The following is a 27,902-nucleotide window of genomic DNA, read 5'->3' as shown; positions in this document are numbered from 1 at the left end:
TAAAAAACAAACCAAGACAGGGAGGAGAAAATGTGTGAAGAGAGGAATAAAGGAGGGAATGAAAGAGGACGTTTGTTGAGAGGCAATAATTACAGGGAACAAGAGTGAGGGAATAATAGTCCCGTAACACGAGTTGTAATGTTCTCACGACTCTCAATGTTCAGTATTCATTTCCCCCTGCTCAGTTTGTACTGAAGAGTTGTTGTCTCAGCAATTTACATTGTACACGTGCTTCAAATCATGTACATAATGTGAAACTTCTAAATGTATTACACCCAGCAAATTCCTGAGGGCAAAGCCTTGTCTCACATACATGGATAGAAAGCTCTGAATGTTTTTACGAATCTGCCTCTGGCTCTCAAACAGGCTTTGTTTGATTCCCTCGCTGGTTCCTCAGCCTTGACGTGTTTGAACATGTCTGACTGCTGCCAGCCTGTCATAGGTAGACTTCAGGTGAAGTTCAGAATCAACAGGAGGAATGTCGCCCCACAGTCCCAGCATGTACGCTGTTTAACCTGGCACCAGTTTTCCCACCACAAGGAGTGACGCGCAGACACCACACACACATTAAACTCAGTTCATGCATTAGGAAAGAAAAAAAAAAGAAATTAAATGTAGTTTGACTAAAAAAATCTTGATTCAAGGTCCACTTACTAGTTTTTTCAAAAGCTTTTACTGCATTTCAGATTCTTTACTTTCAGTTCATTTAAAATGCACATAATACTTTAGAGAAACTGAGAAACTGTTTCATTAGTATGTGCCTCCTCTTTGAAGGCAGCCCTCTTGAGTCAAATCCACATTGCAGTGCATTGATGTAAGGTGATGTTGATAAATCATGAGTAATGTATTACTAGATATTACTCAGTGTCCGGTGTCTTTGTGCTGTGTTGTCATTGTACAGATCTGTAGACTTGTTGTATCACAGTAAACAAACTGTAGCAACACCTTCTTTATTTGATTGTACTCCTCATTTACTAGCTGACCACCTGTTGCTCCACTGTAACTACACTTCAAGGAAATGCACGGACCACGTCCACATGGGCAGACATTGACGTCACTACGGCCCGCCTCCCGAGGCATCTCCCCTCCTCTGATTGGACGATATTCATCAGAGGAGGCGGGGCTCCTGTAAAGTCTTTACAAAGTTTTTTCTTTTTTCTTTTTTGCAGTACAGTGAGACTTGACTCACAGATAGATTCAACCTGGGAACTGAAGCAGACAGATTACATCTGTATTAATCGGACGGGGAGATATTGTGACAGCATATCTTCATGTTTTAAAACTATGGTCGGAGATTATTGCTCTTTCTCTGGAGATAAAACGGACATGCACTCGCAGAGAAACTCCAAAAACGGACTAAGTTGCAAAATGGTGCTTCAAGCAGTCGGCAAAGTACTAAGGTAAACCTCAGGGCTTAGTCAAAGTGTTACCTGTTAGTCGAGTTTGTTTTGTAAATGTGAAGTTTTTTATACAATTTTGAAGTTATATAGGGCAGAGAGAGCTTACAGTCCGAGTAAATAATCTTTACTTTTGCTCATTTGTCACATGTAGCTGTTTTCGTCTCAGTTATCAAAAACGTGTCGACGTTACGTTTATATTATTAGTTGGAAGTAATCACGCGGCGTCGTATCTCATCTTTAACAGTTTTATTACAATATAACACACGACCACTGCCATTAACAGAGATTACAGGTCGTTTTATGTGTCCAATCAGTTATTTGAAATGAAATAGAGACGTCAGTATATTCTGTTGTGTGTTTACTGTTCATTCATACCTTGACATGAAAGAGGGTCATCTTTTCTTAGCAGTAATTACACGAGCATTGTGGCCCTCTGGTTCCGGTGATGTGAGACTTTGTAGCCTGAAAACCTCGTTTCTCCTCCTGTAGCTCTCGCCAGCACGACTCAACAAGAGCAAGAGAAATGTGACACTGTCTCCTCATCTAGGCTCATAAATTATTGAAAACGCCCGCTAACGTTTTAATGTAGACAACGCGAAGAGATATTTTTAAATCAGAGAGATAAAATGTTTTAAAGGTTTGGGGGTTTTTTTAACAGAAAGAGATACATGAGCAAACGATGGTGAGGACTGAGTATTAGCAGCCCCTTTGATCCTAATTGAATTTTATCTCAAAGCACATCATCTGCACTGTAAACTACTTTGTAAACAGAAAATTGGAGGAAATCAGTATACTAGACATGCAGTTGACAGTCTGTCTGTTATTATGTTGCTGTCCAAAATTGTTTTTTTTTATCTGTATGTAAAACATTTGACCCATATTTTATGTGTAAATGGTATATTAGAGGCCATAATATGTACCGACATTTGTAAGACTTAAAGAATGTATGACCCACTTTGAAAGTGTGTTAACAGTGTGTTTGTGTGTCATGCAAAGCGACTTAAACATCAGTCCCAGTCATGATTACTCTGCGTGGACAATCAATGCATTTCAAGAACAGAAGGGGGAAAAAACATGTCACAGTGGATGTTGATAAGGCAAACATCAACTGAGTTTACATGTGTGTTTACCCTGTATGTGTGTGCATGTGTGCGTCATGTGAGAAAGACATGCACTCATTATGAGTGTGTTCCTCCAGGGGACAGACTGTCCTGTTAATGCTTTGGTGCAGTTTCCTCTTACCTTTTCAAATGTGGGGACAGGTGCCTTTTCAAGCAGCAGCCCCGGGGGGCACATGCCTCACAACCCAACGACGTGTGTGAAGATGTGAGGATTGATAGTGTGGAGAACCATCCACCATCTTAAGATTTCTTCAACAGATTGCAAAGAACGCAGCGGAGAGTGTTATTGTACAGTGTGTTGTTATGTCTGTTGCAAGACCAGTGACAGGCAGAGACACGTCCTGCTGCACCTTTAATTGGAACACAAAACTGCCTTACAAGAAGTCTGCAGCTTACCAGGAAAGCACACCTTTTAATTTATTTGCGTGAGGAGGACAAAAGGGTTTTTTTCACAAATTTAACGTCTTGAGGAAAAATTGAAGAAAAAACCCTTAACAAGGATGCATAGTTGTGGGTTTTATGAGTGGGTGGGGGGTGCTCTAAACCTGTTTATAGCTCCAATTTAAACCTGTTTCCTCTTCCAGTGAATGCTTGACTGCCCTTGGCTTAGAAGCAGGTATGACTGCTAGACACTGGCTGTCAGTAGACCAGACCCCTGAGATGTTATGTTGCGTAATGTTCGCTGCTAGTCACAATAGTCTGCTTCTTACTCATATTGGCCGCTTGAACATACACCCGACCTTTTTAGTTAGATTCAATAACCATTCACATGGAATAATTGGATTGATCCGAGTGTAGAGAAATCTCCTTCAACCCTTCAGTAATATCCTCATCAGTCGCTTTCCATCGTGCCAAATCGATGTCTGAGCTAACCTTCTTCCAACAAGATCACATTTGCCAAGTTCTTAACCAGCGGCCCAGTCTTATCTCACAGTGAGGCCCCCTCCTTCTTGTCACACATGTTTGTTGTGATGTTGATGAGGCTCCATTATGGTGAAGGTAGGGGGTCCTTACATACTCTGCAGGCCTAAGAGCTGCTGAATGGGATTTAGCACAGGATGACAAGGGGAAGAGGAGGTAGCCAGAGCTGTACTGGGAGAGGGTCAGTAGTTGAATTAGAGCTGAGTGTGTGTGTGTGTGTGTGTGTGTGTGTGTGTGTGTGTGTGTGTGTGTGTGTGTGTGTGTGTGTGTGTGTGTGTGTGTGTGTGTGTGTGTGTGTGTGTGTGTGTGTGCACATGTTTAGGCCTGCACCCTGGCTACAATTCTCATTTACTGATTTACAGTGCTGCTGACGCCCCTGGTGATGCTGCTGATTAAGTGGTGGCAGCTGTGCTGTCTTTGTTTGTGTTTCTTTCTTATCTCTTCATTCCAGAACTAAAACTGACTGTCTTTAAAACCTGCACAAAAAGTTCAGGAACAGCTTGGACAGAGTGTTACTCTGTAGATTTAAGCAGCGCAAGGTTGAACCTCTGGTTTAGTCCATCCTTAACTTTGTCTTCTTTTAGCCCTTTAATGGCTGCTGTGGGTTAGCTTTGGTGTGCTCAGGCAGCCTGCTCTCCTCTGTCTGTGGTTTTTCGGGGAAAAGAGCCATTTAGTCTATTCAGTTTGAATCCTGAAATAGATCAGGAGGCCTGGCTTGAAGAAATCTGATCCTCCTGACTGAAACTTTTTACAAAATGGCAGAGTTCATTGACTCAGTTCTAGTCCTTATCAGCAAAGATAAGTCATCAACATCCTGTTGTTATTGATGTTTTATTACAGTTTATTTTAACCTTGAATGTCCAATGAGTTCACAAAGCAACCTCCTGACCTTTGATTGATTCCTCCTCTAAAGTTATCAGGTGTTTGTTTGAAGGTGAGGTCGGTCGGAAGCGGTTGATTTGTCTCACACACAAGTTCCTGGGTAGAAAATTTCCTGATCAGTTGTGTTTGTTATCCGTCATATCCTTATCATACACAGTAAACAGGACTGTGGAAGGGCCAGATGTTTACAATAGAAGCATATCTTTGCACCTTGAAGCACCTCTTCAAAACAAAACCCAGCTCGGATCACTATAAGCAAACGCTAAAGAGAAGATAGTAAACCTCTTTGTCGTCAATGTTGGATGGTTGCACGTGCTATTCACCCATCACATATTGAATTAACTGCATCCATAAGCCAATAGTTGGATTCCTCTGCCATCCAAAAATCCATTCAAGTAACAGCTGTGCAATATCGGGCTTGGCAGGAACTGCGGGCTTAAGGGGAAAGTCATTACATGGGTTTTGTTAAACAGGTCTCAGAGTTTAGCTGTGTTCAAATACCAGAAAAGGACCAGGACTTCTGGTTACTAAGTTGTCATATGAGCGTCAGAGATGATGGAAACCATGATGGTTTTGTTGAAAAAAAACAGTCAGTCTGAACTTTTCCACTTTTGTGGCATTGTTGTGTGTTTGGGAAAGAGAGGGAGAGAATGTTGTGGAGGGGCTCTTTAGCAGCAAATTGTAGTATTTTATAGCAGGCACTTAAGCTAATTCTTCAGCAGAGCTTTGTAATGTGGCCCCGAGTGATTCCAGGATTAATTGGGACCAGATTCTGGTAATGAGGCAGGCTCACGGTCTACCTGCCAGCCGGTTGTCTTTACACCAGGTTTATTTTAGAACTGGTTGTATTGAGTATTCAGCAGCACACAGTTCACTAATATACAGCAGCTGATACAGGCACCAGTGTAAATCCAGAGAAATGTATGTTTGACACACTTATATCAAGACTCAACAATGTGTGTGCGCACTGGGACTTAATGGACACACACACACACACTCTCAGACCAGACAGGACTCGCTCCTTCTGGATTTTCTTGAGGTCTCTGGTGGGATCAGGCTCGTGACGCATCTGTTGTGACCAGCTGGGTCGGCCATGAAAAGGGAGAGGGGGCCAGAGCCAGAGTTGTTTGTGTGTGTGTGTGTGTGCTTGAAGACACAGGTGTGTGTGTGTGTGTGTGTGTGTGTGTGTGTGTGTGTGTGTGTGTGTGTGTGTGTGTGTGTGTGTGTGTGTGTGTGTGTGTGTGTGTGTGTGTGTGTGTGTGTGTGTGTGTGAGAGCTGGGTACGGGAGGAAAGGTAGTGAGTGAAGATAGCTGGGGGGGGGGGGTCGCTGGGAAAAGTGAAAGGGGCAGAAGTGCGGCTAACAGACAGACTGGAGCAGCTGTCGGATCAGTCACTTCACGGCTCTGAAGCACTGACCTCTGTGTCACCTGACTATACAGCCTTGTTTCCTTATTGTAAAAATCATGTTTGTCTCCCTGCTTCTCCCCCCGTCCCCTTCTTGAAAAGTTAAAACGATGTCAATTTCACATTCGCGATTTGCTCACAGCTCTTATTTAGACTCATGTTGTTCCGCTGAGCCTGACCAGCTTTTCTGGATCGTGAGCCTGCATCATAGATTGGTTCCTGTTGGTGCCAGACAGGCTGTGGCAGTCCTCCCCCCAGCCTGGAGACATGTGCCTGGCCCTGGCCTCCGTTCCCCTCCACTCCTGCCTTCTGGCCTGCCCTGATCTGGTGAGGCGAAAGAGGCATCTGCTGCCTTTTATGGCAAAGACTTGCTTGAGAGAACTTCACCAAGAACAGACAAAGCTGTGAGTGTGTGTGTGTGTGTGTGTGTGTGTGTGTGTGTGTGTGTGTGTGTGTGTGTGTGTATGTGTGTGTATGTGTGTGTATGTGTGTGTATGTGTGTGTATGTGTGTGTATGTGTGTGTGTTGTAGTGAAGACCAGACTATGTACGTATGAGGGGAGGAGTGCTGGCATAGAGGAAGTTTTCTTTATCCTAAAATAAACTAATGGCTCCAGAATTTCACCTCCCCTTACCACACAAATGTTCTCAAAAAGAGGAGGAGGCGTTTGTATGGAAAATGATGAAATTACAGAGAGAGAGAGGCAGGAAATAGCTCAGTGAAACAGAATGTTTTCAAAAGGAAAAAAGGGGGTGGGGGGGGCGGCAAAGAACCGACTTGAACCTTTTACAGGAGCCGAACACTTTTCTGAGGGGCTTAGCGGAGCCTTTGAAAAGTTGTGAGAACTGACGGTATCTGTGGATGAAGCTCTTTTTCTTGGGTAAAGCTTTTTCACATGATGGAACATGTAGCTCAAAGCACAAAACCACATGGACCACATGAATCTGTCTGCGCCCTCATGAGCAGGAAGAAGGTTTTTTTTTTGTCTGTTTTTGTGGGGGAGAAGGAAGCAGAAAGGACATAAGGGAGGAATGATAGAACAGGCACTGGAAAGAGAGAAAGAATAGTAATTAAAGAGTCAAGAGTAAGAGGTCATGAAATGAGCTAGGTGGGAAACCAGGGGGCAGAAAGATGAAGGGAAATAGGCAAGAAAAGATGAAAAGACAGGACTGTGAGGCCTGAGGCTTTTGACCCTGAACAATAGGCTGTTTGGACAGGTGAGCCTACCCACAAAAAAAAGAAGAGAAGAAGGAAAAACGCAGAGGGAAGAGCAGAGCAACACGAGAGAAGAGGTGAAACAGAAAGTGGCTGGTCATTAATAATTAACCAGCGGTGTGATCTGCGGTGTCTTTGGTTTTTAAAATCAGGCCAGAACACGCTCAGGTGCTGCCTGAGGGGAAGATCTGAATACCTCACCAACAAATGAGAACCTGAGCAGCACCGTGTGTAGATGTGGACGTTATAGTGCAAATGTGGTTGAGGCCCAAAGCGGTTTTCTACCTGACATTTAAATTTGACGACAGGGGACATGGGGGGGGCAGCCTTCTACTATACAAAGTAGAAGGCAGCAGGCCCTGTATGCATCCACACATTGATTCGCCTTCCCGTGTTTGCTGAGGTGGAAAGCAGGGCGACGCTTCCTGTAGACGGGGGTTGAAACTGCAAAGTGCGTTTTGAACAATGCGCTCTGGCCAAGAGGCCTCGTGCTCCACAGTCTTGTCATGTTTTGTAAGTGTTTATTAGTTCCCATGGATATCAGCGGGGCCTGCGTCAATCTACCTCCTCTCCTCATTCCTTTCTTTCCCCCTGCTCCCTCCACCCTCCCCTTTTATATATCCTTCCTCTCTAAATCTAATTCTATTGTCAATGTTTTGCAGAAATCAACTAGTCGTTGCCTCTTTCCTGTAATTTTTGCACTCTGTTGTGGCACACCCCCGAGTGAAAGTGAGAAGGGTTTTTAGGCCACCGCTGGAAAATAGCATTTACGATCCCTCATCATTAGTGCTGTTTAGAACAGCTCCCTCCTGCCCAGGAGCTGGAGCCCGCTGTCTTTCGGGAATGGGGTGATCTGGCAGCGTGAAAGTGGTGGCAGAAAGCGAGAGCCAAGAACACATGGCTTGGATGGCTGTGTTTAGACAGAGGGGTGTGTGGGGAGGGGAGGGATGAGAGCTGGAGATAGAGTGCGGCCGAGAGCAAGACTGCGGAAATGAGGGTCAACAAAAACACAATAAATTCAGGGAGCAAACCGAAACTCCCCCTGTCCTTAAACAAACCCAAACAATGGCAGCAGAGCCAATAGGGAGTGAAATTAATATGTGGGTAGCTGTTGGAAAAGTTGGGTAAAAGGAACAGAGTCCTTAGATTATTGATCAGGAAGTTGGGGTTAGTGTTGCTCAAAATTTAGACAGCAGTGTGAAGGTTTACCTTTTACAGTCGTGTAGAAGGAAGTTTGTCTGTATTTTGCAGGGACTGTCCCAGAGAACTCAGCTCCCGTTTATTTGTCTCACTCACATATCAACCCTTTCAACCTTTGACCCCAAATTGCACTGCCTCCACTGATACAGACTAGGAGCAAGGTCTGCCCGGGGGAGGAGAGGTTACAGCCCTGGAAGTGCAGGAAGAGTGTGATATGACATGCCCGTGCTAAAACTAGCAGTGGAAGTACAAGGCGCTGTTGACGGCTGTCTGTGTGGAAGCTATAGACCTAACGTTATGTCAGAGGTCAGAGTTAGGTACTGCAACAGAGGAGCCTTTGTTTAGTCCGTCGAGGTTGCTGTGAATCCAGTGTTGCAGAAGTCGTGGGATGTTTTGAGTTTTGTTGCAAATTTTCTGTAATTTTGTAAGAGTTCGTATGTTGAGTATCTACAGATGCATGACTTTCATGCATCTGTAGATATGAGCTCAGGCTGTTGTATCTACAACAATTTCGGTCTGCTAAGGCTAACCTGCTTTTTCCATTTATAGTGAATTTAATACCAAATAACCAGCGTTAACTCCCCTTTTTATTTCATCTGCCACTATTTAGAAATCTGATTGGATACTATGTTTTTACTGTGGCAAGCTACAGGCCTGTCTGCATAATTCTTCAACTTGCAGTCCAACAAAAAGACACATTGCTTCCCGTATTTTTGCAGCATTTGAATAAACTCTAAATTTACAGATTTCTTCCAACTCTTGTGCCTTTTCTTAACCTGTCCCCCTCTCGTCTGTGTTGCAGGAAGTCGAAGACGAAGCCAAATGGAAAGAAGCCTCCGGCAGAAGAGAAGAAGCAGTACTTGGAGCCGGAGTTCACAAAAATCCGTGTGGTGGACTTCGACCTCAAGGAGCTGGTGGTGCTGCCCAGAGAGATAGACCTCAACGAATGGCTAGCCAGCAACAGTGAGTGACTGTGACTGTGGTGATTGTTAATGATAGAATATGTGGAGCTCAAAGAGACCAAAAGAAAAAGAAAACCATCAGTTTTCTTTATTTGCAGCCAACAGAAACCACTACTGTAATAGAAATAAACAATATGGCACAATAAGGCCTTATGCAGGCTTATGTAAAATGTGAAAAAGGGGCCCATTATTTTATTTGTGACATAAAAATTCCTTTGTCAAGCTCTGACTTTTTTCAAGTTTTCCTCATGGGTTTGGAATTGTTTTTCCGAATCAGTATGCACTTGTCATCTGGAGATGACGAGATGTTCCAGTGGTGCTGGATCCACAGCTCTGCTGGAGCCAAAACCCTTAACATGCTCCAGGCCTGGCACCGCATCCAGCCTGTTCCCAGTAACGCCACACACCGCTTCTTTAAACATCACTCATTCACTGCCAGGCCAGTGCAGTGTTTTAACTCGTATTGATATTTATAGTTGTCATCATGAGCATCATTTCTGGAGATTTGGAAACTCAGAGCGGCCCAGCTGCTTGATCGATCTTATGGCGGCTCTTTATTTTGTCGGTCTCCCTGACTTTGTTATGGTTACGTATCCGAAGCAGCCAGGTGCTCGCAGGGCAAAAGGAGAAAACAAGCATTCCTTTTCCCCTTTTTATTTTAGGCTGATAAAACTCTGTTATATAAAACAGATGGGACATGTTCTCACGTGTTCATGCGTTTTTCTGCAGGAAATTGGAAGCTACTTAATCTGGCTTGTATAAACTTGTATCCACCACTAATTGGGTTTTAGCTTGAGCTCAAACAATCAGGCTGAGTAATTTTTTGATTAAACAGTTGTTGTTTTTTAACTGAATCAATAATGATTGGTGCCTTTTCATTATACCCACAAGTATAAGCCAACAGTACTGAATATTTCCCCACAAGAAGGAAAATAGTGGTTGGGTTCCGTGGGATGATAAAACTTTCAAATTGTATTATTGGGTTTGATCCATACAGTAAAACCACAAGTCTAGGAGATCACAATGAAATTAATCTCACACACTGTAGTATGATGTATTAATATCTGCCCAACATGACATTCAGAAAATCACAGGCCTCTTTTCATAAATCAGGAATAACTGCTCAGAGGTTCAGTACAGAAGCTTAAACACAACTAAAATAATAATAAAACAACATAAAGGACTGCCTGCAGTGTTCAGACCTCCCAAGGTTCTACAGGTAGAAACTGTGTTATAGCTACTGAACATGAGAAAACACATTTTGGGACAAAATTAGCAACAACAAAAGTCACTGGAGCAATAAGAAATGCGAAGAAATAATAAAACGAAGTCAGCCACGACTTGTACGTCACTATATAGTTGATTTTTTCACTTCATTCTATCTTCATAAGCTGAAGGCAGACAGTATAGTGGTCACACTGCTACAAGTTAAGAGCTTTCACTCTGCGTAAAACTCCACAATATGATTACAATTCATGGAATTGAAATATTGTAACTATTGAAAGTCGAGTAAATATCCAAATTTGGTTTCCTTGAATAGCCCATTTATGCAATGCTTTTAGTCAATCATGGAGCATATATTGTATTTAGAAATTTGTGTTAAGACTGTGTATAAATAGTTTTGTTTGTTCTGTTTTGTTTCGTTTTTGAAGCGCACACACTGTTGAAGTATGTAGTGACTTGATGGATTAGTGTGTGCATTTGACTGTGACACTGATAACCGTGACAGATACAAGACAGACTACATCAGTGTAGGTGTGTCTTCACCATTCATAGAACGTGAGAACGTGACATGACACAAACGTGCTGCTTTTATGTTCAGGCATTATTTAGTCATTTTTCTCATGTATTGTGAAGACATGGTTTATTCCTGTGTGGCAAACTGAATAACATGATGTGTATTGTCGTCTTGTGTTTGCTACAGCAACGACATTCTTCAATCTTATCAACCTGCAGTACAGCACCATCTCAGAGTTCTGCACTGGGGACACCTGTCAAGCCATGACGGCATGCAACACGTAAGTTACCGGTGTACAGCAGTGTGACACCTTTCTGTCTCGCATATTTAAAGAGTGCATTGGCAACACAGACCACAATGAGCCAAATGAAGTCAAGACAACAACTTTTTACCCACTTTAGTTTACTGCTCGGGAAACGGCTAATTGCTGCTGTCCTTGTTCCATGATAATGTGATCATTTTAGAAGAAGCACAGATGGTGGGTGCAGTCAGGAAAAAGGCGACGCTCCAGAGGTCAATTACCTCATGTTTTAATCTATAATCTCTACACATAGATTATGGTCATGCTTGTGGTGGAGGTGTAGACTTTTTTGACAAGTGGATGAATTTAACTGAAGTATTAATATGTATGTATTATGAATATGTAGTATGTTAAAAGTAGAAGCCATGCATTCATAACTGTAAACTCCCATTTTAGATCCATCTTGTTGTGTTTAGCTGCTGCATTAGGTTAGGACTGTAAAAACAATAACGAAATGAAGACATGTTGGGGACAGACCTGATGTAGCTTAACCCCCCTGGTCCTGCTGGTATCTGAAGTCTGCTAACATCCTTGTATATTTATATCACGCACACTTCCCAGATGAAGTGCTGCGATCACAACTTTAAAAAAATCTGTTCTCAGATGGAGGTTGCAGTTTTCTGCAAAGGTGTGTAATTGCTACAGTGTGCAGTAAAGCAGGGCATATCTCTGATGTAGTCAAAGTGGAAGGATAATCACAACTGGAGGCATATTCATGCCATGTTACTAGAGGGGAGGTGAGTAATGGCGCTTTTCCACTACACTGTTCCAGCACGACTCGCCTCGACTCGCCTCGGTTCTTTTTGCGTTTCCACTAGGGAAAGTACCTGGTACCTGATACTTTTTTAGTACCTGCTCTGGTGAGGTTCCAAACGAGCCAAGCCGGTACTAAAATGTGACGTCGACACACTGCTGGCCGCTGATTGGTAGTTGTCGCTGGAAGAGTCATGAGCCGTCTCACACAAGAATCAAACCCGGCATTTTTAAATACCGGCAGCAGCGTTACAACCATAGTTACAACCATACGGCTCAATTTTCTTGCTTTGTGTGAGACAAAAAGCCACATACAGCAGCAAGTACACCACTGCTTCAATGTCCTCCATTGTTTATGTGTTTTGTGTCGCGTATAAAACGAAGTCACGGCAGTTTCGCGGATCCGTGCCATGACGACCCCGCCCACGTTGAGTAGGTACTTTTTTGTAATGGAAAAGGTCTGTTCTGGAACCGTGTCGAGGTGAGCCGAGGCGAGGCGAGTCGTGCTGAAACTGTGTAGTGGAAAAGCGCCATAACTGTAAGTATTTATGACTAGTCTTCCCTGTCAGGGCAGGGTGCCGTCTTTATGTGTGAGCCCTTGTCTTTGGAGTGAGGCCTTCATTACCCCTGTGTATACTGAAAGCTGGAAAAACCAGATTCCCCACACTTCCAGAAACCGCAACACTCAATACAAAGCTCTTAACACATTACACAGAGTATACAAGTGTATGTGCGCACCCACGCAGGACAAAAATATGACAATGACAAATAACACAGCTGTTGAGAAATGACACACATACGACAGATTTGCTGTGAGAGACCAACCTGTCATGAGTTAACCTCTCAGTCAACAGTGGATTTTTCCACTGCTGTCACCTTAAAGCTGCTGCTGTTAACACACACCCTGAAAAATGGAAGACGCAAACGTGCTTCGTCTGCGGTATGTGAAGAGAGGAGAGGGCAGTGGCGATTAACATGTTTCTATTTGCACAGTTGAGCTGTGGAGAGTTGTAGAAGCAACACAAGGAAAAACACAGTAATGGACTTTTTAATTTGTCTCACAGCTTCAACCCCAGAATAAAACGTTCATGTATTTTAGTGTCTTTCACCTTCCTCTGCTGCCCAGCACCCTGCACCCCGCCCTTTCCTGCCCATGCAGGACCTGGCACCCGCGCCCACCTCTGTGGTGAAACGTGACTGAGCCACAGTCACAGCAGCATCAGTGCCCCTGCCCGAAGGCAGAGCTCAGCACTATTTTTGGAAGAAAATGTTTCCATGAGCTATGAGGGAACGGAACCATTTGGTAGCTATTTAGACCCATTTTGTATGGGTGGGTGGATAGCTGTGTGTGTGTGTGTGTGTGTGTGTGTGTGTGTGTGTGTGTGTGTGTGTGTGTGTGTGTGTGTGTGTGTGTGTGTGTGTGTGTGTTTGAGTGTGTGAGTGTGTGAGTGAGTGAGTGAGTGAGTGAGTGAGTGAGTGAGTGAGTGAGTGAGTGAGAGAGAGAGAGTAATATGCTTTCACTGATTATTAGCATTAGTTTCTGATAGTTTGTTTGTTAAAACAAAAATCAACAAGTCTCTTATATATCAAATATTTTTATTTCCTCTAAACATTTTACATTATGCAGGTGGAGCCAAATATCATATAGCCCTATATCAACAAAAATAATAATCTAGGAGACTACAGAGGGATATGCATTTCAAATATATTAAATGTATGATTAAATGAATAAAACCGATTATTAAATAAGCAACTAAAAAAATTAGATGAGGAATTTCAATTTAATGTAATACAACTTAATTGATCCCTATATGGGCGATTGTATGCATCAGGTCATGACCCAGATCAACAGATACACACACAGTTGACAGGAAAGAAAGAAAAAATGACAATCACAAAACTAAAAACAAAGAAATGACTACAAGCTTAAAAACTACGTGGAATTATTAATAAAACTGTGAATAAATCATTTAAAACACAAAGACGAAGGACTCCTACATCAAACTCCAACCCTCACATGAACAGTACAGTAACATGCACACTGCAGGTGGATGCAGTTTCATCATCTCAGGATGTCTGGGCGGGGATGGAGTGGAGAAGTCATGTGTGTCGTTTAGTCAGCGTCTCTCTCCCACACACAAACACAAAGTCTAATCCTATGTGACTAAGTGTGTTGTAAGCGTCTGATTCTGGTTCTGTGGTCAGCACTGAACCTCCTGCAGGGTCAGTAATATGGATGCTTCACATTCCTCAGGATTTGTAATGTCTGCCCCACTGCCCCCTCAGACCAGCGGCAATAAACAGCATCACTCCTCGCACTCTACTTCTTTACTGACCTTTTGTCTGCGTCCTTACCTTACCAGCTATGTTTCGTCTTCTCTTTCCTTAACTCACTAATAGCCACCTCCTGCTCGCTCATATATCTCTTAGGTGATCTGCTAGCGTGACTAGCTCTGTGCTGCTGACCTGCTCTTTGACTTTTGCTAACCATCCGCTAACAATTCAGCTATCTGGGTCAGCCCATCCGGAAATGTTTGACCCGCAGCGGGACAGGCCCGGGGACTGAGGAAGGAGGGGGGCGGGGGATCAGTGTCCCGTTAACTCCCGTGTCAAAGGGGAATTTGGCCCAATCAGGAAATTAAAGCTCTGGGGCACAGGGTTCACCAAGTCCACTGGAATGAAAACATGCAAACTTGATATCTGGATAAGAATTTGTCAGTATCACAAGATGGTTTGTAGACCAGTGCACAAGAGTCAGTGGCCCGTATCTTCATTCAAAATGAGACGTCATTGGGAATATGGGTTTTCCCTAAATGAGGAAATAGAGCAGGTTAATGCCTCATAGGACAATTATGTCTCATGGCTCACCTGTATGTTGTCTCTCTTCCTGCTCGTATGAATAATTTCACTGTTTAAGTTCCAGGAAATGCTTGTGTCTGTCAGAGCTGCTGCTACTTCAACCACAGACATTCTTTAGTAAACATTCACTATGATTAATTAAAAGTCAGCTCACAGTTGTGTAATATGTCTTAAGAATTGTATAATGGTATTATTCAAGGTGTATGTGACCAATGCTTTTTGTTCTTTCTGTGTGTCTCTGTAGAATATACTACTGGTATGACGAGAGGGGGAAGAAGACGAAGTGCACTGCTCCGCAATATGTCGACTTTGTAATGAGTCTTTGTCAGAAACTGGTCACAGACGAGGAAATCTTTCCTACAAAATACGGTGAGTGTCCCCTCCTCTGCCTCTGAGGTGCCAAAGACCCCCAGAAATAACTCCTATTGTACCGCTGCCCCCTGCTGCTTATGAAGTTGAAGTTCAAGAAGAGAGTGAAGGAGTGGTGGTCCTACAAGAGACATTTCTGTTAGACTTTTAGCAGTTAAAGGATACATCTATTTTTCTTGTGATAAACTAATCCAATGAAAAGAAATTGATCCTCCTGTATTCATCTGGGACACAGAGCTCCCTTGTTGTCCAGAAACAATTAAAAACACATAAATGAGCCACAATACTGCCCTGAACACATGCAATGGGCACTATATTTTCAGTTACATTGTTAACCTGCTGCTTTAAAGTGTGTATTCATGTGCAACTGAAAGTAGTCCAAAGTAAATGCTCTATTTCTTCAAGTTTGACTACAGAGAAGTTTAGTTAACTAGTTATTAAAGTTACACGGATGAATATATCATTCTGCACAGTCAAGCACAAACATCCAACTGTAGGAACAAAAAGAAAAACACATTTTTTAAGCGGAGGTGAACTTTAAACATTTTCTCCCCCGTGGTGATTCCAGTTTTTTAATCCCGCCTCTCCTGTCTGCTTTTGTTTCCTCTCTCCCCTCAGGCAAAGAATTTCCCAACTCCTTTGAGTCCTTGGTAAAGAAGATCTGCCGGTACCTGTTCCATGTGCTGGCTCACCTCTACTGGGCGCACTTTAAAGAGACCGTGGCTATGGACCTGCAGGGCCACTTGAACACTCTCTATGCACATTTCATCGTTTTCGTAAGGGAATTCAACCTGGTCGACCCCAAGGAGACCTGTATCATGGACGACCTGTCCGAAATCCTCTGCACCCCCGCCCCGCCACCTGCACCTGCCCCCTCTCCCCCAGCCTCAGCACCCTCCCCCTCTTCACAAAATCACGTGACGGAGAGATGAGCAGGGGGCAGCGGTGAGACACCAGCCCCGGGGGGTGATAGAAGAAAAGATAGAGGAGAGAAGGAAAGACAGCCTGGCCCCCTTCCTTGGTGCCAGCAGGACTTAAAGAGACCTTCCACTACCCTTGTATTTCGCTACGACACCAACCAACCAGCCGGAAGGAAGGGGGAGGGGGGTTTCAGGGGGGTTTGGGGTGGCGGGGAGGGGTTTGTCACGCCAGCAGGAATTGGCGTGAGCGTTCCTCCCAGGGGCAAATCCCTCCCATCTTCTTTGCAATTTAAACTAGGAACAAAAAAGTATGTGTATGTTTTTATTTTTTGGTTTTATTTCACTTTTATTTTTGTTGAAGTTTTATTCAGTTTTATTTTTTGTTGGGAGGGGGGGGGGGGGTGCAGCGTGTCCGTCGGCCCTTAGCCCCTTCGCCTCCCTCTATCCTCTGCCTAACATACAGTACAGGAAGGGGGCTCTGCTTTGCTTCGACCTACTATTGTACAGTGTTGTTAATGTGTGGATAAGAGGCATCTCTGCTGACCTGCGGGCTCGTCCTTCCCCTCTCTGGCGAACGCAAGGCCACCACGCCGGACAGCGGAGAGCCATGTTACTGCCTGACGGGGTGATACTAGCCAGTCACTGTTTGGGTTGTTTATGTGGGGAATGATTAAAGCGCTCCCTACTCAGGACCTGAGAGAAAATGTCACTGCTGCCAGAGAGAAGCTCCTCTCTTTTCATTCTCTGTCCTGCGTTTTACAGATGGTGTATAACTCCAGTATAGCCACATAATCACCCGGTGTACCCCTAACAAACATGTCCCAGAGCCAACCTGTAGAGGGCAGCAGAGATGTAGAGAACACCGCAGAAACAGGGAGAAAGAGAAGAAAATATAAAGATTGTATATTAGATATTTAATCTGACCAGAGAATCGACTCTTTGAGACAGATTGGTGTGGCTGAATCAGAGCTGTTTGATGGTGTTCAGCACAGCAGCTTCCTCTTAAAACCACCAACACCACCCCCACACCCACTCCAGCAGCTCAGAAGGACAAAGACATGAGGTAATGTCTGCAGGCCCAGAGAGGGAGACGGAAAGAGGGGTGAGAGCAATGGTGCGGAGCTGCTCTGCTGTTTCACTGTCACTAAAAATCTCCTCTTCTGTTTTTTTTTGTTTTTTTTTAATGTTGTTTGTTTTGTTTTGTTTTTACGTGTCCCTTTTTAAATTTGCTTTTTAAAAAGATTATCAGAGGAAAATTAGTTCGGAAATAATAATAACAATAATGGTATCATTACACATGTATAGAAAATGCACAGTCTGCTTGGACTTTACTGTACAAAGAATCGCAAGCGGGTTCTGTCAGACAGCCTCTGTATGGAGGAGGATTGGGTTTATAATTCTCCTTTTTTATTTATTTTAATTTTTTTTCCTTTTTTTGCAGGGTTCTTCAGTTCTGGCTCTCGTTTTTATGTATTTTAATTATTAACTAAGTTAAAAGCAATTTAATATTTTAAGCTCTGCGGATTATAATCTAATAAAAGAGAAATGCCATCCTGAGTATGTGTCTTTTGTTTGTGTAAACAATGCAAAGGGAAGAAAACATGAGTGTGTTGTGTGTTGGGGTCATGAAGATGTTGAGTGCCTAGTTTCACACTTGAAGCTCAGTTTCCTCATTAGTGGTGCTCATCCTGTGAGAACTGTCGTATAGCAGACGTATAGTGTCTGACGAGGAGCTTTGTCAAGGAGGAAATCATTGATGATGATGTCATGGTGATGTCATCAAAGGGATCTTTTCTCGAGTTTAGAAACTCAATTTTTAATCAGCAATGTTTTTTACAAACTAGAAGTGTGGGGAGAGACAGGTGTGTACCAGCAGTTATAGAAAAGTTGCATCATGGGAAATGTAGGATCCAGTATTTTTGGAGGTTAAACCACATAATAGAGACTGAATATCAGGATTGACTCTGGTCTAGTGTGTAGAACATCACTGAGAAATGAGCCGGGACAGTTTCTTAGTAGTTTATCACTCATACAGAATATCTGTACTTACATATTTGTCAGCTGATAAATAAGAAATTGCAGTACAGAAACGCCAACATGTTTGAGGTAATTTGTCCACCAGAGTTAATTTCTTGTCTAAAATATATTAAACATTATTCATCTCAGTCTGTAGTCTTTTATAACCAAATGTGAAGGATATATAAAATAAATATCAGGCAATTTAAATAGATTACGTTTTTTTCAATTTATATTGGTATTGGACTTTATTGAAGTTGTATTATTTTGCCCACAAACAACACACTTTACATGCATCTTTCTTTATTGCTTTATATTTTTTCATTCTGACACAATTAAATATAAAGAATTGTCTGTAGAAAAAAAAAAAAAGATTAAACATCCAAACTGGACTTTGTCTCCATTCTAGATATCAGGACTCATTAGTTTAAATGACAGTCACATCTCATAAAACTCAGTGCATTGTTATCTGTGCATTTCCACACTGACCCTGAGTAAACAGCATGTTGATGTGCAAGTACATTTGATTGCATGGTGAAATATACTGATAACATCCCATAATATAGTTAATTATTAAATACATATGTCCTCATTTAATACTCTTCATACCTAAGTAATCAATCGTCATTCATTCTCATACAAAATGCTGGCTGACATGTTTTACACAGATCATCACTTTTTCTAACTCTCTAGCCTGGACCGCCGGGCCACTGTGGACCTCCGCCGCCTTCTCACAGACGGCCGCAAGGTGACGCCCTCGTTCATCTTAAACAGAGCGATGCCCCCAACTTCATCCAGTTTCTTGGCGCTACAGCAAGGTGTCGGCACCTTCATGGTATTGCCGAACTTGGAGTAGTCCACCGCGTACATGCCGTCCTCCTCGGACACGGTGGGCACAAAGCGCTGCCCCCACAGGATCTCCTCTGACACGTAGGAGGTCCTGGCCTGCGTGGTGATGCCAGTGGTCTCCACCACCCCCTCCAGCACTACGATCACCTCGAGGTCCTCGTGCTGCAGGTCGATGGAGGAGAGCTGGTACAGAGGGCTGTCCTTGTCGATCACGTGGCAGATGATGAGGGGGGACACCAGGAAGATACCGTTTGTGCCCACCGGGTTATCCATGTGGATGTCGATCTGGTCTAGAGGCACCATCTCTCCCTCCTCGGTGGTGGTTCTCCTTACCACCTGCATTCGAACGGTGGCGCTGATGATCATGCTTTTCCTCAGGTCCCCGATGCGCACCATGAAGCAGAGCTTGTTGTTTCGGACGGAGATGACGGCGTGCTTGCTGAAAATGAGCGTCTCTGCGCGCCGGTTCGCCTGTGCAGTTTTCATGAAGATGCAGCCGAGCATAATGGCGTTTATGACCAGCCCGACGATGTTCTGCACGATCAGGATGATGATGGCGGAGACACACTCCTCCGTGATCATCCGTCCCCCGAAGCCGATGGTCACCTGTACCTCTATGGAGAAGAGGAAAGCGGAAGAGAAGGAGTGAATGTCCGTTACGCACGGGATAAAGTCGTCTCCATTCTGGTCCAAGTCGCCGTGCGCAAAGGCGACGAGCCACCAGATCATCCCGAAAAGGAGCCAGCTGCACAGGAAAGACATGGTGAAAATGATGAGCGTGTGGAGCCATTTTAAATCCACCAGAGTGGTGAAGACGTCCTGCAAGAAACGGCCCTGTTCTCGGATGTTAGTGTGCGCCACATTGCAGGTGCCGTTCTTGGCGACGAACCGGGCTTTCCTCGGTTTCGCCTTGAATTTGGGCGGTTGGACATCCTCAGCCAAACGTGTCAGCACGTAATCATCAGGAATGAGTCCTTTCCTGGACAACATAGCGCTCCCATACTATGCACCCAGAGCCTTTTGGCTGTGGAGGCACTGATGCGTGAATGAATTGTTCACTTCTCTCCTGGTGCCTTTTCTTACCAACCCGACGCTGATCGGTATCAGCACCGCAGCAGCTGTCGTGGAAAGGGGGGAGAGTCTTGTTGTCGACCGTTTTCTGGAGGTATGTGCGTTCCTCACGTTGCCTCCAGATCAGGCGCTTCACAACCGGCCAGTCCCATGAGAAGATTCTTCTTCCAGCACCGCAGCTGCCGCCGTCACTCACTCACAGCACCGACCGAGCATGCATAGCTGCGCCAAGTCACGCCACGCCGTCCCGTGCCATTGTAAATCAGCCCACTGCTGGTGCGCACTTGCCGCGGCCTCAGACACAAAGGAAATTCAAGTGAGATGTGAAATGTAGGTGCAGTAGTTTGAACACCTATGGATAAGAAGGCTGGTCTTAGTGGCGCAGTGACTCCGCCACTTCTCTACAGCTCGGTAACGTGAGATGGGAACGCTGTGAGGTGGAGAGGCAGTCCCTCCCTCCACCATCTCTGTGGTGCCCTTCCTGTAATTGTCAATGACTGAGAATGCAGGAGCGGGTCCATTACGCATTTAAAACAGTTATATGTGCAGCACTGAGTGCCACAGTCAACTCATACTCTAATGAGTTAAATATAGGGCACTCTACAATAAATCATCCTCAGGCTGTTTGTTATAAACCTCCACAGATTTCATAGATAAAGAAAGAAGGTTGTTCAAACACAGGGGTCAGACTTAGTCTTTTAACTACTGTGTTTTACAGTGGTGACCGCTGGCCACTGTGTGCTTCTGGCATCCATATAACTTTCTAATGTCAGATGTCAGTCTTGGCTCCAGCAGCCTTTCACCCCACTGTGATAGCTATGAGAATGTTTCTAGGAATGTTTTTATGTTTCTGGCTTATTGTGCTTCAGTCCAGCACATTAAACTTGCAATCCACCAGTGACTTTAAAAAAAAAAAAAAAAAGAAGCCACACACACAGAAAACACTTCTCACTTCCCTCATTTCCCCCAAACCACACACAATAAAAAACACCAATTTAAATGATAATTTATGTTTTATTAACAAAGAATTAACATTTTTATGTACAAATATAATACAACGTGATTAAAAAATAAAGGAAATATATTCCATGGGACAATTGCACTTTGAATGTCTTCCTTTAATACTTCCTCTCCCTTTTTTTGTGCTACTTGTCTGCTCGCACGAAGGAGGCGAAGATACTGTCCTCCTTCTCCAGCAGGTCCTGGGGCCTGTCATACTCCAGGATGATCCCCCTTTTCATCACAATCACCAGGTCGGCATTCAGGATAGTGTGGACGCGATGCTGTGCAGCGGAGTAGGAGAGAACATTTGTTTCTAATACAGACTCATACATCCACAATCATAAAAAGTCAATTCTTTATTGTACATCTGCAAAATATATGTGAGCCAGAAACTGCTGTGTGATGCTGTTATCAAACTGGTGGTAAAGGTAGGACATGAATTAAGACACTGTCACAGACACAAGACACTCTAACCCTATAATCAAGAAATGTTCCTCTCGACTACTCCATCTGATTGATGAAAATACTTCAGGACCCTGAAACACTTTTACCCTCAAAATCTGCCTTCATCAACTCAGATCTTGGCTGCATTTCATCACATGTCCTCAACGCAGTCCTGCAGCTGTTATATGTCTACGCTGCATTTCTCTGCAGCTCTGCATCAGTTTACAAGAACTGCATCAGCAGTGCAGATAAAAGTCCGAGCTGCATGCGTTACTGTGAAGAGTGGAGGGTACAATACTCACTGCAATTATAACTACTGTTCGGTCAGCAAAAGCAGTCATCACCACTTTCTGCAGAATACTCTCCTGTGGGGACAGAAGCAGAGAGAGAGAGGAGGATGACTATGACAACAAACACTCATAGATTCAATATAACCTTCCACTGGATAAATACACACACAAGTTCAAAATGATTTACTGCTAAAACATCAGTGCCTGAAACACAGTTAACACTCCAGCATTTTGTTTTCAATGGAAACGCCACATTGTTGTATGTTTCTATCACTTTATAGGTTCTAACATGACCTTCTTTAGTCTGGAGATTTTAGCATCACATTAATATCTAATGCTGCAAACTAAAACGTCTTTGAAAAGCATTAAGATCTTCCTTCATGCAGCCAAAAACCATCTCATGAAGCCTTTTCAAACTGTCACCTCCTTGTTCCTCGTTGACCGAGCTCGCTGTTGGGTCCATGATCAAAGCTCAGCTCTGTTTGCTGGAGGGCAGTGGTACAGCGTTATTATTATACGCTGGAATTCTCTTTGTGCCTGATCATTGAAGAGAAGGTTTTAAGTAAGAAGCAGTGATTTGATGACACTGAGTCCCCTCAGGCTCTTACTGAGTATTTTCCTTCTATTTCATTCTTTCTCTTCCTGCTTTACACACATCTCCTTCTCCACTCCAGCTTCCTTTTAATTTTCCTCTCACATCAAAAATCATCAATTAGTTGTACAATCCGAAATTCAAGCTTGCTATTGCTCCCAAATGATGGACAGATCTTTTAATCATTGGACTAACTCTAGACACCAACATAATATAAGTTATCACTTTTTTCTGATGATGTTAAGTGGCCTATATTTTTAATTTAAGATCAGTTAAGAGTCACAATCCTGCAGTTCTTCCATCTATAATTATATAATCATATAACTTATCAAATATATATATAAGTTAAGATGGTCAAAAATCACAGACTGGGCCTATAAATGTCAGCTTTTCATCTGTGTTCATTGTTGCCATGCCTGCAGATGAAAATTACTTGGTCAACTTCAAACTTCTCTTATCTCCTTCACCTCCTCCATTTCATTGTCTCTCATTTCCTTTATCACATGTGTATGTGTGTGTGTGTTGCCTCCTCTCATCTTCACCTTTCCATTTACAGCCATTAAAAGGTTCCTGTGTTAAATGCACACTAACCGTTGCCATATCAATGGACGCAGTGGCTTCATCCATGATGAGGATGCTGCTCTTCCTGACAAAGGCTCTGGCCAGACAGAACAGCTGTCTCTGACCCTGGCTGAAGTTTTCTCCTCCCTCTGTCACCAGGGTATCTAGAGGAAAACAACATATTTAAATATGGTTCATAAATACATAGCAATGCACCACCAACGATTATGTTTACATCACTTAAACATTATTATTATTGCTACATGAAAGAACAACATTAATCTGCCATTAACTCTTGGCTTAAAGATTGATTTGCCGTATACATTTCTATGTTTTGAATGAGGCCATGATTTAAAAAAAAAAAATAGATGATCATAAAAAGATGCTTGAAAAACTGAACTGCTCTCCAGTGACCTATAAGTCAGTTGGCTTTCCAAAATTAAGTTACATGGGAAAAGCTTTTCAGGGTATTTAAGGTTAAAAACAGGAAGCTGATGGTAGTTTTTAAAAGAAACTTTTAAAAATGGATCATCTAGAACTGCTGGAAACAGGATTCATAAAAATAAATAAACTGTAGCCAACAGGATAACATGCATGGTTAACACTTGTTCCTTTACTGAGGAAATGACAAAAAAATCTGCTAAATTTTCTGAATAGTAAAACAGTAAATCAAAAATAAAATTGTATACTACAGTATTTGCAGTCTATATTAAGCATTAATGTTCTTGTTCCTACAGTTATATGTTTGCGCTTCACTGTGCAGAATGAATCATGTGCAGAGTTTGACACTAAAGAATGTTTTCACATTTATCTGCCGAAAATGGACATTTTTTTCTGAGCTTATGGAAAATCTGACTTCAAAATTTAAATTTAAGGGCAGGCTTACGAGCATGATTTCTGACATCACGCGTCCAGAGCCAATCCTGGTCTAGTATTCATCGTACACAGGCATACTGTATGTGGAAACTTGAAGCCTCCAGTACACAAATACTGAGAATTGACTTTACAATGAAGTAGGAGACATACCCTGCGAATTTGTATATTCAGAGATTCTCTAATTTAGAATGAGGAAGAAGGGGAAGTTGTCATTTTAAAGATTTTAGATATTTTAACTTTTGTGGATAAAAACACAACTATTTTTCAAAGAACAATATTTGATATACTTATTCTTAAAGCATGAATGGAGGGGAACTTTAAATATATGAATGATTCAAGAACTAATTCCAACTGTGCATCTTATTTTATAAAAACTAACCACCACTGCAGTAACAAAGAGTCCTCTACTACAGTGCACACTGATTTAAATACAATCACCGTTGGCACTTCACAATTACATTCATTAAATTAAAGAGCAAAATTAACTAGGCCTTTAACTCCTGGGTTACAGATCAATATCTTACTCGACATTTAGCTCCAGTGAATATAAACTACAGCAGTGAGTAGCTAAGTTTCAACATATCACACACACACACACACACACACACACACACACACACACACACACACACACACACACACACACACACACACACACACACACACACACACACACACACACACACACACACACACACACACACACAGTCAGTCTTACAAAGTGAAAGGGCAGGTTTCTGTATCTGTGGCAACCGAAACAAACTGAAGTACATCAAAGTAAGATGAGCACCAGCAGTCTGTAAATCCAACAGAATAGGCTTCGTGTTTTTATGAGAAAGTTTCGAGGATGACAGAACATAAATAACTGAGTGATGAATTGCAAAGCAACAGGAGCTAAAGTAAGTCACCCTGCAGAGAGGAGGCCTCATTCATCAGCATACCAGGCATTCATCACATATATAGTTTAACTCCACTGAAGAGGCTCTCAGCTATGACTGGTCTGATCTGTGGGACTGCTGCAGTCTGAAACTGTGCAAGATGGAGCAGCAACACATAACACAGCTCTGACAGGGATTTAAAAAATTAATGCTCATGTATTCTGATACAGTAGCTTGATCTTGGAGTCGAGACACTTCAGCAGCTGATAGTGTAGGATTTACTATGTTTATTGCACACATGTTGTTTGATTATATCCTGCATCATTTGAGTGTGTTGAAACAAAGATTAACAGTTAAATGTGGAATATATTTGTTCATATAGTATTTTTTAGTCCCTGACATTAACAGTAATAACAGTCTTTATCACACACACACACACACACACACACACACACACACACACACACACACACGCACACACACACACACACACACACACACACACACACACACACACACACACACACTAACACAGACGCAGACTTTAACTGACAGACATATTCTCACCAAGCCCTCCAGGAAGCAATTTAACAACAGGCTTCAGCTGAGCGATATCCAGAGCCTCCCACAGCATCTCGTCTGTAGCCTTCATCTCCGGATCCAGGTTGAACCTAAACACACACACACACACGGGCGACTGTGATCAACCATCATACTGTGAGGTGACTGTATCAGGAGAGCAGCGTTTTAATTGCTTTAGGTTTTGAACATTCAGAGGTTTCATTTGATGATATAAAATCAATTTTTAGTAACGTCTCTTATGACTGCACAATGAATATTTCAATATGTTTCCCACCCAACAGTTTGGCGGCTTTTTAAAATATCTACTCATCACCATTTCCGACATGACGGAGCTTTTATGGTCACTGTTGTTGAAGTCTAAAAATAAAACTCAGAGAAATGTCGTCTTATCTACACTCTCAGCTCTACTCATGCTCCAGATAAATCACTTTGAAGTGTGTGTGGCTGTTTATCAGCTGGAGTTACTGGAAAAGTTTTGTGGTTTTCCTTTTTCTGCTGAAATCTTTAGTAGAATATTATCATGCAATCTAAACTCCTGTGAAGATGGACATGACTGATATCAGTGAAGTTCATCATACCGGATGGTGCCACTGAACAGGATGGGGTCTTGGAGGATGATGGACAAGCGAGACCTGAGGGTCTGCAAAGGCAGCTTAGCGATGTCGATGTTATCAATCACAATCCTCCCTAAAGGGGAAAAAACAACAAATCACTCATTAATTACATGGGTGCAGCATTTAAGGTATTTCATTCATCAATAAATAAAGCTTTTTTTGTTTTTACTAGTGCTGCATTTAGGAATAATATTGTTCACATTTCATTAGAAATATTGAATTAATTTCAATAATATCTGCATACTGATGTGAAATTGAATTTATATTTTACCCTCAAACATGTCCACCATGCGGAAGAAGGCCAGGGAGAAAGAAGATTTGCCGCTGCCAGTCCTGCCACAGATCCCCACCTGAAAACAAACAAATCTGAATCATCATTATCACCAATACACCATCACACACACACACACACACACACACACACACACACACACACACACACACACACACACACACACACACACACACACACACACACACACACACACACACACACACACACACACACACACACACACACACACACAGAGAGAGAGAGGGAGAGACACACACACACAGGTTGAGCATTTGCTTACCTTTTGTCCAGGGCTGATGTGTGCGTTCACATTTTTGAGCACAGGCTTCAGTGTGGTGTCGTAACGGACGCTCAGATTCTGGATCTTGATCTCTCCATGTCGGGGCCAGCCTTCAGGGACCTGAGATACAGCTGCGAACACACACAGAAACGAATTTAGCTTTCATTTACTTAAAACCTCTTGGGAAGCCAGAAGCTATAGAGGAGACTGACTGTAGCTGTTTCTGCTGCTGCCTAGTAGTAGTAGTAGATACACCCAAATGTAAAACTTTTTTTTATCACATTTAAAAGTAGTCATGATGCATTTTAACACTATAAAGGCCGCCTGCCACTTCGTTAAAGTTTATATGGGTGAAAGGAAATATGAATGTAAAATAGATTATTAGGAGGATTAAAATGCTTTAACTCCTCTAAAACCAGCTGAAGGGGGATAAAGATACATGTCTCATGAGCATTAGTACTATTATACCCCAGCTTGAGCTGACAATGATGAATGTGGGGTAAATGTAGGACAATTTTAAACTTCATCATGAGCGAGGAAGAAATCATAACCAGACAAGATTTCTTTGTGCACCTGCTAAATTAGTCAAAGGTTTAATTTAAGTGGCTTGCTGCACTTACTGAGCAGACCCTCGTAATTCTCTGGTTCAGTTTTGAGGAGGCCGTTAATCCTCTTGACTGAGCCTAGCTGTACTTCCATATCTGCCAGGTTACGCACCATCCAGTTCATGTAGTTGGACACCTGATACACGAGGGCAGGAGGAGAAGGAGGAGAAGTGGAGAGGACGAGGACGAGGAGGAGGGGGGTTAGAGACGAGTTTGGAAAATGTCAACACAGGAAAACACACAGGGTTAGAAGGAGGTTAATGAGTCAGCACAGCAATGTTTCTGCCCATAGAGTAAAAAAGAGGTGCTGGAAAATGCATCCATGACTAACATCTGAATAATTAAGGTTCATTTGACTTTTGAATACATATTCATCAAAATTTCAACATAATGATCCTGTAAATGTAATGTTTAAACATAAAATGAATAGTTAATAAAGTGGTACCACATGCTCACCACCAAACAAGTTTTTAAAATTGAACATCCTTGATCAGAAATATAATGAAGAAGCACAGTGAAACACCTCATATTTGTTCAGATTATGAAATCAGTTTTAAAGTTTGTTAAGTCTGTTATAATGTAAAATATACACAATTAGCAACTAATGGACTTGTTAATCATAAGTCTCAAGTGCACGAGGTCCCTGAACTCCAGGAAGTTATTTAAACCCAAATCTTAAAACTTCTCTTTTCCTTTGACTCCTGTCAAGTTAAACAACGATACAACTCATAATTCATTTATCCAGTTAGTATATCATGGATGTGTTTGAGTGGTTAATGAATTGTTTTGTATTGCATTCATAATAATAATAATAATAATGATAATAATGAATTTTATTTAAAGGCACCTTTCAAAGCACTCAAAGACACCTTACAAGGCACATATAACACAACAACAGTAC

At 42.6% G+C, this 27,902-nt stretch overlaps 3 protein-coding genes across 9 annotated transcripts in view; 1 reads left to right on the top strand and 2 right to left on the bottom strand.

Annotated features, from left to right (window-relative positions):
• mob2a (MOB kinase activator 2a) overlaps window positions 1-27,902 on the top strand; it is a 108,337-nt gene that overhangs the window by 42,977 nt on the left and 37,458 nt on the right. For 2 of the 4 annotated variants that reach the window (XM_062421301.1, XM_062421300.1), the window contains exons 2-5: window positions 8,947-9,107; window positions 11,031-11,124; window positions 15,002-15,126; window positions 15,745-17,603. In XM_062421301.1, coding sequence (XP_062277285.1) covers window positions 8,947-9,107; window positions 11,031-11,124; window positions 15,002-15,126; window positions 15,745-16,058 — 694 coding nt within the window. In that variant the 3' untranslated portion in view covers window positions 16,059-17,603. Of the gene's footprint in view, window positions 1-1,269; window positions 1,401-8,946; window positions 9,108-11,030; window positions 11,125-15,001; window positions 15,127-15,744; window positions 17,604-27,902 lie in introns of those variants that run through there. The other 2 variants (XM_062421302.1, XR_009925321.1) reach the window with 2 other exon arrangements.
• kcnj11 (potassium inwardly rectifying channel subfamily J member 11) lies at window positions 15,083-19,984 on the bottom strand. 2 transcript variants are annotated; one of them, XM_062421299.1, is made up of 2 exons: window positions 18,852-19,984; window positions 15,083-15,142 (listed from the first exon to the last, which is right to left on the bottom strand). In XM_062421299.1, exons 1-2 carry the CDS (start codon window positions 19,899-19,901, stop codon window positions 15,083-15,085), a joined length of 1,110 nt encoding a protein of 369 aa, XP_062277283.1. In that variant the 5' UTR covers window positions 19,902-19,984. The 2 variants fall into 2 exon arrangements, with proteins under 2 accessions (XP_062277283.1, XP_062277282.1); XM_062421298.1 differs by lacking the exon at window positions 15,083-15,142 and having other exon boundaries at window positions 18,064-19,984.
• abcc8 (ATP-binding cassette, sub-family C (CFTR/MRP), member 8) overlaps window positions 21,128-27,902 on the bottom strand; it is a 60,861-nt gene continuing 54,086 nt past the window's right edge. For all 3 annotated transcript variants that reach the window (XM_062421294.1, XM_062421297.1, XM_062421295.1), the window contains 8 exons: window positions 27,017-27,137; window positions 26,397-26,527; window positions 26,093-26,171; window positions 25,786-25,894; window positions 25,193-25,296; window positions 22,902-23,035; window positions 21,731-21,793; window positions 21,128-21,265 (listed from right to left, as the gene is read on the bottom strand). In XM_062421294.1, the coding sequence (XP_062277278.1) occupies window positions 21,128-21,265; window positions 21,731-21,793; window positions 22,902-23,035; window positions 25,193-25,296; window positions 25,786-25,894; window positions 26,093-26,171; window positions 26,397-26,527; window positions 27,017-27,137 (879 nt within the window). The remainder of the gene's footprint in view (window positions 21,266-21,730; window positions 21,794-22,901; window positions 23,036-25,192; window positions 25,297-25,785; window positions 25,895-26,092; window positions 26,172-26,396; window positions 26,528-27,016; window positions 27,138-27,902) is intronic.

This window comes from Scomber scombrus, chromosome 6, assembly GCF_963691925.1.
Source record: "Scomber scombrus chromosome 6, fScoSco1.1, whole genome shotgun sequence".
In the NCBI taxonomy this organism is placed as follows: domain Eukaryota; kingdom Metazoa; phylum Chordata; class Actinopteri; order Scombriformes; family Scombridae; genus Scomber; species Scomber scombrus.
Note: the sequence above shows the minus strand (reverse complement) of the source record. Positions and strands in the feature narration are given on the sequence as shown.

Excerpts from the sequence above, each read along its gene's own strand:
- kcnj11 (XM_062421298.1), bottom strand. The coding sequence starts at position 19,901 with ATGTTGTCCAGGAAAGGACTCATTCCTGATGATTACGTGCTGACACGT.